Genomic DNA, 13,232 nt, shown 5'->3' with positions numbered 1-13,232 from the left:
GTATTACATGAAAAAAGGATACTTTGTATTGGGTATGAACTTTTGTATATCTTTCGACAAGTATCGAGAAATATAATTAAATGCAAAAGAGAAAGAGAGAGAGGATTAGGAAGGGAAGACAGGGGCTTTCAACGGATGGTGCAGTAGGCAACCACTCTTCTGCCAGGCTCAGTGTTTGACAGATGAACATCTGGAAGAATTGGGCTGCTGGATCAGGGCCAAAGGGGGACCAGCATTGCCTCCATGGGTAGCTTGCAAGCGCCATAACCCGCTTCTGGTCCTGAACCACAAGCAACCGGTATTTCCCATGCCGGAATTAAGATTGCCGGAAGAAATATCAACAACCTCAGATATGCAGATGACACAACCTTGACGGCAGAAAGTGAGGAGGAATTAAAGAACCTTTTATTGAGGGTGAAAGAGGAGAGTGCAAAATATGGTCTGAAGCTCAACATCAAAAAAACAAAGATCATGGCCACTGGTCCCATCACCTCCTGGCAAATAGAAGGGGAAGAAATGGAGGCAGTGAGAGATTTTACTTTCTTGGGCTCCATGATCACTGCAGATGGTGACAGCAGCCATGAAATTAAAAGACGCCTGCTTCTTGGGAGAAAAGCAATGACAAACCTAGGCAGCATCTTAAAAAGCAGAGACATCACCTTGCCAACAAAGGTCTGTATAGTTAAAGCTATTGTTTTCCCAGTAGCGATGGATGGAAGTGAGAGCTGGACCATAAAGAAGGCTGATCGCCGAAGAATGGATGCTTTTGAATTCTGGTGCTGGAGGAGACTCTTGAGAGTCCCATGGACTGCAAGAAGAACAAACCTCTCCATTCTTAAGGAAATCAGCCCTGAGTGCTCACTGGAAGGACAGATCCTGAAGCTGAGGCTCCAATACTTTGGCCACCTCATGAGAAGAGAAGACTCCCTGGAAAAGACCCTGATGTTGGGAAAGATGGAGGGCACAAGGAGAAGGGGACGACAGAGGATGAGATGGTTGGACAGTATTCTCAAAGCTACCAGCATGAGTCTGACCAAGCTGCGGGAGGCAGTGGAAGACAGGAGTGCCTGGCGTGCTTTGGTCCATGGGTTCACGAAGAGTCGGACACGACTAAACGACTAAACAACAACAGCAACAGCAACAACTAGTGTGCAGCCACCATAGGAAACCCTCAAGCAGGATCTGAGCACAAGAGACCTCTCCCCTCTTGCAGCTTCCAGCCATTGGGACTCAGAAGCGACGCTGCCTCTGACTCTGGAGGCAGAGCCGAGCCCTGTGGCTAGTAGCCTTTGATAGCGGATTTCTCCAGACCTCTTTCAACAGCCTTCCAACTTGGTGGCAGTGACTGCCTCCTGTGGGAGGCAGTTCCACAGATTAGCTATGACGAAGGACTTTTGTTTATCTGTCCCGAATCTTTGCTGGACGTCCCCCTAGTGTTATAAGGAGGGGAGGAAAACTTTTCCACCCTGCTATATATTGTCTTATAAATTCCTATCGGGCTTCCTCCCGCCACTTTCTCTTTTTTATTAAAAAAACGTTTTTATTAACCAATTTCAACATAACAAATTGTCAAACCGTATGTTATGTACTGAGTTGAATAGGATCCAAAAAGCAGCAGTCTGATTGGTCCTAGAACAATAGGATTCAGAATGCAGCAGTATGATTGGTCCTAGAACAATAAGATTCAGAATGCAGCAGTCTGATTAGTCCTAGAACAATGCAGCAGTATGATTGGTTGGCAGGAACCACCCAATCATGCTCCAGATAGAAGTGAATCCACAACCTGATTGGCCTACAGGAGAATTCTGGAATTAGCCAATCACGTGCAGCCCATTGTGTAAATTATGTATATAAAGCAGATACTTTGGGGAAACTTCCATTTCCTCCTCACCACTATGAGCTGAATAAAGAGCATGAAATCCACTCTCGACTCTGAGTATATTTCACCGTATAATCACAAACATAGTTTCCCCCCTTCGACTCCTCCATCCCCTCTCCCCCCTAGGACTTCCCTCAGCTCCTCTCTCTGATTTCTCTGTACATATTATTCTCTGCATGTTATAAAATTATATATATCTTTACCTTATCTATCTATGATGTTATCAACCAATAAATTTGTGTATGTTTATTCATAACCTGCCAAGGAGTCCAGTTCATTTTGTTGTCTTTTTAAATAATTTGTAAAAAGCTCCCATTCTACCTTAAAGTCACAGTTGTCCTTGTCCCGCAGTTTACCATATTTTTCGCTCTATAAGACGCACCAGACCACAAGACGCACCTAGTTTTTGGAGGAGGAAAACAAGAATTTTTTTCCCCTGAATCTCAGAAGCCAGAACAGCAAGAGGGATCGCTGCGCAGTGAAAGCAGCAATCCCTCTTGCTGTTCTGGCTTCTGGGATAGCTGCGCAGCCTGCATTCGCTCCATAAGACGCACACACATTTCCCCTTACTTTTTAGGAGGGGAAAAGTGAGTCTTGTAGAGCAAAAAATACGGTATATGTCAATTTGTTCAGTTCTGCATAGCTCATCAAAACGCCTGAAATGCGGCAACTTTTCCTTGGGGGGAAGTGCCTCCAGCCACTTTTCTTCCACAGCACACCTTTCCCGGTTCTGCAGTATTCTTATTGGCATGTGCCAACCCAGAACTGTACATAATATTTCGAGTATGGGTGCAACCCCATTGATTTTTATACAGTAGGTAAACATACATGGGGGTTACAGTCTAGGGATGGTTCCAAAATCACACATAGTCAAAATGCACTGAGTTCAACGGTGGGTGGGATTGCCAAAGTATTTCTTCCCCTTTAATCTTTTTAATATTTTAAAAATTGCCAAGCACCTAAAGCTGAATGCAGGCAAGTTAAATGCATGCAAATTGTGGGCTTACTGTAATGGATGTAGTTAGTTTGTGGGTGCCAGACACCTGGATCCTGCAAGTGTTGGAATTTAATCAAGGTTTGGCGTGCTAAGCTGTGCTGCAGACATTCCCAGCCTCTGTACTCAGCAAGTGTTAAAAGCCAATTAAAAGTGTTAATTGCTAATGAAGCCAGCCTGGCCTCTGGTGTTGGGGCAGTTGCCGGGAGTGATGTGCCATTAAGACAACAAAGGATCAGGGACCTCCGTGCTAGATGCAAAATGGGTGGCAAGCGGGAGAGTTGGAGCAATGGTTGATGTCTGTTTCAGGGCAGGGAAAAAGGACCTCTTGGGGTGTTAATGCTGTCAGCCCCTCCACCCTATGTTCAGGTTGTAAAGGTAAAGGTAAAGGGACCCCTGACCATGAGGTCCAGTCGTGGCCGACTCTGGGGTTGCGGCGCTCGTCTCGCTTTATTGGCCGAGGGAGCTGGCGTACAGCTTCTGGGTCATGTGGCCAGCATGACTAAGCCGCTTCTGGCGAACCAGAGCAGCGCATGGAAACGCCGTTTACTTTCCTGCCTAGTTATCTACTTGCGCTTTGACGTGCTTTCGAACTGCTAGGTTGGCAGGAGCAGGGACCGAGCAACGGGAGCTCACCCTGTCATGGGGATTCGAACCGCCGACCTTCTGATTGGCAAGTCCTAGGCTCTGTGGTTTAACCCACAGCGCCACCCGTGTCCATTTAGAACAGCGGTTCTCAACCTGTGGGTCCCCAGATGTTGTTGGACTACAACTCCCATCGTCCCTGAGCTCTTGCCTTTTTAGCTAGGGGTGATGGGAGTTGTAGTTCAACAACATCTGGGGACCCACAGGTTGAGATAGGCTGATTTAGAAACTAGCTAGCACCGGTGGGAGTTGTCGCTGCCGTCCGTCTGTCTCGGGGAGGAAATAGAGGAGTGCGCCTTTGGGATTGAGGTCAAACCGCTGGAAGGCTGCAGCACCTGCTGTGGGGCTGTTGAGACTGATACAGGAGAGACATGTTTCGTTGCAGCTGGGGCAGAAGAAGGCATCTGTTTGTGCTGCTGAAGATGCCCCATGGCGTTTCGACTCTCTGCGCTTCTCCCAGCGGTCATTCCTCCTGCTCACTGCTATGGGTTCACAATCTGTCTGTCTGTCTCCAGGCACTGTGGTTGTCTGCAAAAGATTCCCACGCGGTGGGGTTGATGTTGCCAGCGTTCACGTCACGTTTGCAGATGTAACACAGAATTGGTCTGCCAGCGGCCTGGTGCCTGAAGCCAGCTCCCCTTAAAGCTAAAGGTAAAGGGACCCCTGACCATTAGGTCCAGTCGTGACCAACTCTGGGGTTGCAGCGCTCATCTCGCTTTATTGGCCGAGGGAGCCGGCGTACAGTTCCGGGTCATGTGGCCAGCATGACTAAGCTGCTTCTGGCAAACCAGAGCAGCGCACGGAAACGCCGTTTACCTTCCCGCCGGAGTGGTACCTATTTATCTACTTGCACTGGTGTGATTTTGAATTGCTAGGTTGACAGGAGCAGGGACTGAGCAACGGGAGCTCACCCCGTCATGGGGATTCGAACCGCCAACCTTCTGATCGGCAAGTCCTAGGCTCTGTGGTTTAACCCACAGTGCCACCCACGTCCTAGCGTTCAAAAGGTTAGTGAGACAGGACTCGCCTTTGCAGAAGCCACGCTGATTCTTCTCCAGCAAATTCTTCGTTTTCTTCCATATGCTTGGTGATCTTATTCTTCATAACGCTTTCCACCCGTTTACAAACGTAATGCACCTTCGGCTAACTGGATCTCCCTGGATCCTTCTCCCCCCATGGTCACTTTCTAGTCCTCTGGATCAGAGGTCAGTCTTAGGACAGGTTTACATATTTTTGTACGCCAGCAATTTGGCATTTGATTTCTTTGACGAATTGGAGGGGGCGGGATACAGCCTTGACCTGGTCCTTTGTTCCCTTTTTAATTTGTAATTGCGGCCTAGAATTTCATCTCTTGCCAGCAGTATTTGCCTCGTTCTTCAGAGTCCCCTCTTTGAAAAGTCAGTTTGGGCACAGGGATCTCGTCTACGTTTTCTGCCAAAAGACAAAAGGCAAAGGATCCTCCTTTTCTGCAATCTCCTTCTCCTCCTTTAGCACACCTTGAAGTCTCCTGTCATCCTAACAGTCAAGCTGTTTCCCTACTTCTGAGGCATTTAAAGACTTTTGAACATGTTGGTGTTAACATTTTAACGATGTGTCCCTCGATTGTTTTTATTTTTCACGCCCTTTACGGTCTGCTAACATTTCTTTGGCCAGATTTTTAGGTTCCTATTTGTCCTAATTTCAGTAAGTCTTCCGTTTTCTGAAGGAAGCCTTGTTGCTTCTTGTAGCTTCTTTGACTCTTGCTAGTTAACCATGTCAACATCTTCTTTCCCTTGTAGTAAGCTTCTAGTATATATCCTAGCTCTGCTTCTATTATTATAGTTTTGAATAACCCCCTAAGCATCCTGGAGAGCTTTCACCCTCTTGGCGTTCCCTTTCCCTTTTTTCTTCCTTTTTCTTTACCAATTCCCTTGTTTTGCAGGAAAGTTTCCAAAGTCCAGTGTCTTTCTGCAAGAAGCGCCACTTGGTTTCCCTAAAACCGGTCTTTTATCCGAGAGGGGAATGCGGCTGAGTCTAGGGTGCCCCATGGCACAAAAGGAGCTTTCAGTTGTGCTTGCAGAACCAGCTCTGGATGTTTTGAGGTGAATTTTGTGCCTAAAACATAGGGCAGTTCTCTCTCTCTCTCTCTTTCTCTCTGTGTGTGTGTGCTTGGTCAAGTCATGAGTTCTTTGCAGAAAACCTTGCATGTCTAGACGTATAAAGGTTAAATTCAGGACATGGTGGGGACGTGTGGGGAGGTGGGGATGAATATTTTCATACCCCTGGCCCTTTAAATTGCAAACTCCACCTCCCCAATATTAACATTGTCTAAACAGCATTTTGGGTGTCAGTTCCACATCACTTAAGAGAGTTGTGCATGTGTAGCGCTGGCCATGCTTTCATCCTTCTCGATTCCCTCTTATCCCCCTGCCTTGACCGGGGGCCAGTATTTTGACAGGTTTAAAGACTATCTCAACCTGTCGAAGGTCATCATGGAGATCATTGAGGACCGGAAGAAGGGGCAGGGTGGTTTTCCGGTCTGGGACCCCCTTGACTGCAGTGATGTGCCCTTGGGACCCCTTGAAGACCCCTTGGGGGTCCTGGCTCAGTGGGCCATCAGCAGCGGGAGCAGCGGCTCGGAGGGTGGAGCGAACGGCGAGGCGTCGCAGACCCCCCAACAAGCCGCCAAGGGGATGATCTGCAACTTTTGCAAGCACAACGGAGAGTCCAAGAACGTCTACACTTCCCACCCGCTGAAACGGGCCGACGGGGTGGTGGCCTGCCCCATCCTTCGCAACTACACCTGCCCGCTCTGCGGCGCCACAGCCGGCAAGGCCCACACCCTCAAATATTGCCCGCTCAACCAGGAGAAGCAGTCGCTGTATCGCAAGTGCGGACGCAACTCGGCCGGGCGCAAGGTGAAGAGATGAAGCGAGGGACCTCCCTGCCCAGGAACGAAGAACCACCAACCCACAACTACTGTAACTAAGAACCAGAGATAAGACAGAACACATCGCCAGGCAACATTTTTGATACCGGCAACTCCAAAAGGCCAGCTTCGTTTGCCCCTACCCAACCTCCCCTTTCAAAATACATTTAAATCAAGACATTTGTTTTGTATTATTTGCTTTCTACGCCAGGAAGATGACGGATGCTGCAACAAGTGATCTTTTTAAAAAGACATTGGGACACATACGGGATATCATGAAAATACACCCTGCTTTTAGGTTTGAAGAACGGAAATCAGCCTAGTTTGTTTCCCAAAATCTGTGAGTTTATAACACTTTTGTTTCTTGCTTTTTTAAATGTCTGCAATTGTCTTAAATCTTTTCAGGGCCACTTGTTGCATGATGGAAGCAGCTATTCCCCCCCCCCCAAGAATCCTAAAACAAATCCCAAAAGTTGCCATTTTGTTTCTTATATCATGTGTGTTTTGTATATGTGAGAAAAGTTTATATGCTTTGAAAAGAAATATTTTTATATATATTTTAAAAAGAAAAGTATTTATATCTATATTTGCTCTTGTGGGTGGTGGTGTTTGCATTGCAGAAGTTTATGTTTTGTTCCGGTGACGTTTGAGACTGTTTAATAAACAAGTTTTTATTGTTCTTGCATCAAATCATTGCCTTTCTCAGTTTTGTTCTTGCATCAAACTGTTGAAATTTCTTCAAGCTGTTCCCTGCAAGAGTTCAGGCAACAACAGCCTGACCATAACTTGGAAAGTTTACAGTACTTGGAAGTAGGTTCTGCTTATGCCAATGGGGCATATTGCCTTGTAAATACCTCTAGGGCTGTGCATAAATCTCTAGGTATTTTGTTAATAAAATATTATCTGTGCACAAACATGGAATCTAACTGGGTTAGATAGCAAGACTTTTGGGGAAGATCATCAGTTGAAAATGGGGAATCCTTAAATAATTGCAGCTGAATGTTCTAACATGCTTTGGAAACCTCTGCGACCCGAGTAAATTCCGAAAACTGGGATCTATATTTCCTTAACTCTGCAAAAAATTAATGCTTCCACTTATCATGTGTGGACCGTGCAAGGCATCAATGCCTCATATCCACTAACCAGTGAAAACTCCTACTTTGTCTCCATTTTGTCTTCTCAGATCTCAATAGGCATTAATTGTACACTTTTAAGCCATCACGGGGAGTAGAAACTTCTTTTTAAGGTTGGGGAGAACAAAAATGTGTACTCCCTTTCCTTTCACAGAATTCATGAAATTCACAGAATTTTTTTTCCTTCTCAAACCTCCCTATATAGGGCTGGATTTTGCACCCTGGCATCTGCAGACACTGTTAAAATTAAGTGAAAGGGATTTTGTATTACAGATGCACTTGGCATTCACAAATCACATTCACCCCCTCTTTTGGGGGGGTGGGGTGGGGGTAAAGGTAAAGGGACCCCTGACCATTAGGTCCAGTCGTGGTCAACTCTGGGGTTGCGGCGCTCATCTCGCTTTATTGGCCGAGGGAGCCGGCGTACAGCTTCCGGGTCATGTGGCCAGCATGACTAAGCTGCTTCTGGCGAACCAGAGCAGCGCACGGAAACGCCATTTGCCTTCCCGCCGGAGCGGTACCTATTTATCTACTTGCACTTTGATGTGCTTTCGAACTGCTAGGTTGGCAGGAGCAGGGACCGAGCAACGGGAACTCACCCCGTCGCAGGGATTCGAACCGCTGACCTTCTGATCGGCAAGTCCTAGGCTCTGTGGTTTAACCCACAGCGCCACCCGCGTCCCTGTGGGGTGGGGGTAGATGCATTTTTTTCCTGGATGTAGATGTTTTCCCACCACCACCCCACATAGTAGAATGCACAAAGTCCTGATCATGATTAATCAAAGTGAGGAAAACACTGTGTGTGGCCTCGAGCTGGAGGATTAAGGAATGGGAACCCTCTCCTTTCATGTTAAAAAGAATACCACGCAGAACCCAGAACATAATAGATGAACCCTTGCGAAGCAGGTAGCCCACCCATCCCAGTTTTTGCATCAAAGCTCCCTGTCACCTCCATATCTGGTTTTCAGCATCATGATATATCACTAGCTAAACATCGTGATACAGTGGACGCTCAGGTTGCGAACGTGATCCGTGCGGGAAGCACGTTCGCAACCTGCAGCGTTCGCAACCCGCAGCGCCGTGTCTGTGCACATGCAGGTCACGATTCGGTGCTTCTGCACATGTGCAGAGTGCGATTTAGAGCTTCAGCGCATGTGCCGAAACCCAGAAGTAACCCATTCCGGTACTTCCAGGTTCGGCGCGGTTCGCAACCCGAAATCACACAACCCGAAGCGCCTGTAACCCGAGGTATGACTGTATACCGATACATCACGATGTCTGAAACAAGGATGGAACGGTGTGGATGGAAACACTGGACATGGCAACCCTGTTGGGAAAAGGATGTTCTCCTAAACCAGCACGACTTTTCCTCTGTTCACACAGGGCGGGTTGAGTTTCTAGGAGTGGATAACTTTTGAGCCACAGACATTGAACTGCAACCCGCCATCAGCCCCTAGCTAGCGTGAGCACGGATGATGGGCGTTGTAGTTTCAGCAACACCTGGAAGGGGCCAAAGTTTCCCCACACCTGTTCTGGAAGCATCCATTCACCTCATCGATGTGAGAAGTGATAGGATGCTGGAATATTGTTGTTGTTGTTTAGTTGTGTCCGATTCTTCGTGACCCCCTGGACCAGAGCACGCCAGGCACTCCTGTCTTCCACTGCCTCCCGCAGTTTGGTCCAACTCATGCTGGTAGCTTCAAGAACACTGTCCCACCATCTCGTCCTCTGTCGTCCCTTCTCCTTGTGCCCTCCATCTTTCCCAACATCAGGGTCTTTTCCAGGGAGTCTTCTCTTCTCATGAGGTGGCCAAAGTATTGGAGCCTCAGCTTCAGGATCTGTCCTTCCAGTGAGCACTCAGGGCTGATTTCCTTCAGAATGGAGAGGTTTGATCTTCTTGCAGTCCATGGGACTCTCAAGAGTCTCCATGCTGGAATATAAACAAGGCCTTTTTTGCATGTTGCAAAGTTTGTTATGGCTGCCATTTGCTCTGTTTTTACCTCCCCTCAGAGCAACTGGCAGAAAAGAGGAATTTTGTATCTTTAGTGGAGACGGCTGGTTTGCACCGTCTCCAACAGAAAGCCCTGATCTCTAGAAATGGGCGATGGGAAACAAGGGTCAGTGGAAAGGGCTCCCCCCCCCACAATCCGGCCTCTCAGGCCCACTTTTGATGATAAAATGGAGAAAGCAAATGGAACCAGGTCCTTCAGAGAATGGTCGTCCCCCAAATTAAGGCTGGAAACCCAGGCTCTAAAAGGGGAACGCAAGCTAGGAGCACAAGGTGCACACTCAAATCCTAGACAGACCCAAGCTGGCTTGGCCCTTCGCCTGCATGCAGTGCTTCACCCAAGTCCTGAAGATGAGGAAAGGGATCTAGAAGGTGGACAGAAGTGGGCATCCGGTTGGCCAACTTGAGCAAAGGAGAGTGCTAGATTAGAAGGGATTTGGGCATGATCCAGGGCTCATCTTACGTTCTTTAGGTGGCTCCATATCACTAGTGTTCGGCAGGTGAGATTCAGGTACAAACCGGGAATTAGGATTTGCACAGTTAGGTTGAATTGAAGCCCTTTGTCACTCTTAGCACAATCAAGGCACTTCTGTAGAAGCGACTTCCAGCAGCTAGGAAAGAGGGAAACGTTGAAAAGTGTGGTGTGGGCAAAGGACCAAAGGGAAAACATCTAAAGGACCCTTCAAGGAAACAGGGATGAGTGAATTCTCGTCGTGATGGAACCTGCCAGCAAAAGGAAGGATGGATAAGCAAAGTTATGGACGATGTCGAATCAGCAAAGCTAACAGCTAAAATTAGAGAATGTAATGGAGACTGGGTTGGTTTTTTTGAAGACTTTTGAACCTTTTGTGGATTATTTGAAGAAATATAATAGGAAGAATCCGCGAGTGGGATTTGATCTATAAGCAACAGAAAGAATGAGAGACTATTGCATGGGTAGGCAAACTAAGGCCAAGGGGCCGGATCCGGCCCAATCGCCTTCTAAATCTGGCCCGCGGATGGTCCGGGAATCAGCATGTTTTTACATGAGTAGAATGTGTGCTTTTATTTAAAATGCATCTCTGGGTTATTTGTGGGGCTTACCTGGTGTTTTTACACGAGTAGAATGTGTCCTTTTATTTCAAATGCATCTCTGGGTTATTTGTGGGGCATAGGAATTTGTTCATCCCCCCCCAAAAAAAAAAATAGTCCGGCCCCCCACAAGGTCTGAGGGACAGTGGACTGGCCCCCTGCTGAAAAAGTTTGCTGACCTCTGGACTATTGTGTTATGATTATGATGTAAAAAAGAGAAGACCAGGTGCAGCAAGGGGTGTGTGGATAAGAAAAACATCATGGAAAATGGGATGGGAAGTTGATAATATAAAAGAATTTTTTTTAAAAAAATATGTATTGGAATTATATGTGGAATTTCTGGAAATTTATATTAAAAATAAATAAAGGGAGGGGGGAAACCCCTCCCTGCGAAGAAATCAGAAGGGATGCTTAGTAGGGATCGGATACAATATAGTATCCCTGTAAGCTTTTTGCAAGCATATTGGGATAAATGTTTAGTAAGCAGGTTGTCTACAGGAGCCCAGAGGTAAGAAGGGAGAGGAGGAAGACCGGGGGGGGGGGGGTTTCAGAGGCTGGCAGTGGGGCCGCCTTCTAGGGTGTGAGCCTTGGCAGAACTCCAGGAATGCTGACCCCCCCCAAAAAAGCACCTCTCTCGTGCACATATTGGTGCAACCGCTGCAGAAAACACCAGTTGCATTAAGTGCTCCTTGCAGCAGATTGCAAAATGCGCATGATGGACGCCCAGCCCCAAGCCACAAGGAAGTACCTCTTGTGCATGTGGCTATTTTTAAACGGATTACAGCCGTGCAGATGCTGCTCCCTGGTTAGCAGTGCTATCCCAGTGGAGTTTGCAAAACACAGCTGGAATCCCTTTTGCAGCCAGTTGAACGTGGGGGATGTGTTGATCCAGCAAGCTCAGCTCCCGAAGAGGCCTGAACTGCAACTTCACCTTGAAGGCGAAACTGCCCAGCGCAGAGAAGAGAAGGACAGTCCCTTTAGGGCAGCCGTGTTGAACATTTATCAGCTTAAGGGCCACATTCCATTCAGGGCTGCCTTCCAGGGGCCACATACAAAGAGTGGGCGGGGTCAGAGTCAAGGGTGGGTGGAGCAGTGAATATAATTTTTTTGCCTTTGTACAGTTAGCTGTTTGACACCCGCCCACACCCGACGATCTCTAACCTCCTTCCAGGCATTATCAGAATTCAAGGCTGCGTTCCAGCCAGGAGAAAACAGGGTGTGACCTGGAGCGAATATTGAGGGCCAGGTAAATAAGTCTAGAGGGCCACATTTTACCTTGGACCTGAGGTTCCCTTGCTCTAGGACATGTCTACATGCCAAAGCAAAGCCATTTTCAAATCTTAAAAATAAAAATGCATTTGCCGCTGAAAGACACTTTTTGGGACTGTAGAGATTAGCGCCATCACAACAACGAACACAGGAGCTAGATAAATATTAGACAACTCAGTTGGATAGAGCGTGGTGCTAACACCGCCATGGTTGCAGGTTCGATCGCCGTTAAGGAGACGGTTTCATATTCCTGCATTGCCGGGGGTTGAGCTAGATGACCCCCAGGGTCCCTTCCTTGATTGATTGAGTGATTGATTGATTGATTGATTGATTGAATGAATTTATATACTGCCCTATACCCGAAGGTCTCAGGGCTGTTCACAAAACAAAATCAGAATATAAAACCACAAAAAATATAATCAAAATAAAAACAACAACCCAACAGCCCTTCATGATTCTATGAGCCTTCTATACCTAGTCAGACCATTGGTCCAACTACCTTAGTACTGCCTACACGTACTGGCAGCAGCTTATCTGAATTTCAAGCAGGGGGGTTGTGCCCTTGTTATGTACTGAGTTGAATAGGATCCAAAAGGCAGCAGCCTGATTGGTCCTAGAACAATAGGATTCAGAATGCAGCGGTCTGATTGGTCCTAGAACAATAGGATTCAGAATGCAGCAGTCTGATTGGTCCTAGAACAATAGGATTCAGAATGCAGCAGTCTGATTGGTCCTAGAACAATAGGATCCAGAATGTAGCAGTCTGGTTGGTCCGAGAAAAATAGGATTCAGAATGCAGCAGTCTGATTGGTCCTAGAACAATAGGATTCAGAATGCAGCAGTCTGATTGGTCCTAGAACAATGAATGCAGCAGTCTGATTGGTCCTAGAACAATAGGATCCAGAATGCAGAAGTCTGATTGGTCCGAGTACAATAGGATCCAGAATGTAGCAGTCTGATTGGTCCGAGAACAATAGGATTCAGAATGCAGCAGCCTGATTGGTCCACAGGAGCCACCCAATCCAGCTCCAGGTGGAAGTGAATCCGCAACCTGATTGGCCTACAGGTGAATCCCAGAATTAGCCAATCACGTGGGGCCCATTGTGTAAATAATCTATATAAAGCGGACATTCTGGGGGAACTTCCATTTCCTCCTCACCACTATGAGCTGAATAAAGAGCATGAAATCCACTCTCGACGCCGAGTATATACCAGCCCTTCTGCCTGCCAAGCAGCTGTCCTTACTACTGGGGTGTGGCTGTTCGCATGGCGCGTTGGCAGAGGATTTGGACAGGGGTCGGGGGGGGGCAGCGAGCTCCGCTTCC

General features: G+C 47.3%; 2 protein-coding genes across 2 annotated transcripts in view; one reads left to right on the top strand and one right to left on the bottom strand.

The window, feature by feature from the left end:
• CCDC61 (coiled-coil domain containing 61) overlaps window positions 1-13,232 on the bottom strand; it is a gene marked incomplete at its 5' end in the record, with an annotated part of 118,010 nt that overhangs the window by 24,667 nt on the left and 80,111 nt on the right. The window lies entirely within an intron of this gene.
• NANOS2 (nanos C2HC-type zinc finger 2) lies at window positions 4,084-8,463 on the top strand. The gene is made up of 2 exons (XM_083628278.1): window positions 4,084-4,646; window positions 4,735-8,463. The coding sequence occupies exon 2, from the start codon at window positions 5,891-5,893 to the stop codon at window positions 6,425-6,427; it is 537 nt and encodes a 178-aa protein (XP_083484404.1). The 5' UTR covers window positions 4,084-4,646; window positions 4,735-5,890; the 3' UTR covers window positions 6,428-8,463.

Source organism: Podarcis filfolensis (assembly GCF_964270895.1).
Source record: "Podarcis filfolensis genome assembly, chromosome: 8".
Lineage (NCBI taxonomy): Eukaryota > Metazoa > Chordata > Lepidosauria > Squamata > Lacertidae > Podarcis > Podarcis filfolensis.
This window is presented reverse-complemented; position numbering and strand designations above follow the sequence as displayed.

Coding starts and splice junctions, on each gene's coding strand:
- NANOS2 (XM_083628278.1), top strand. CDS start 5,891: ATGCTTTCATCCTTCTCGATTCCCTCTTATCCCCCTGCCTTGACCGGG.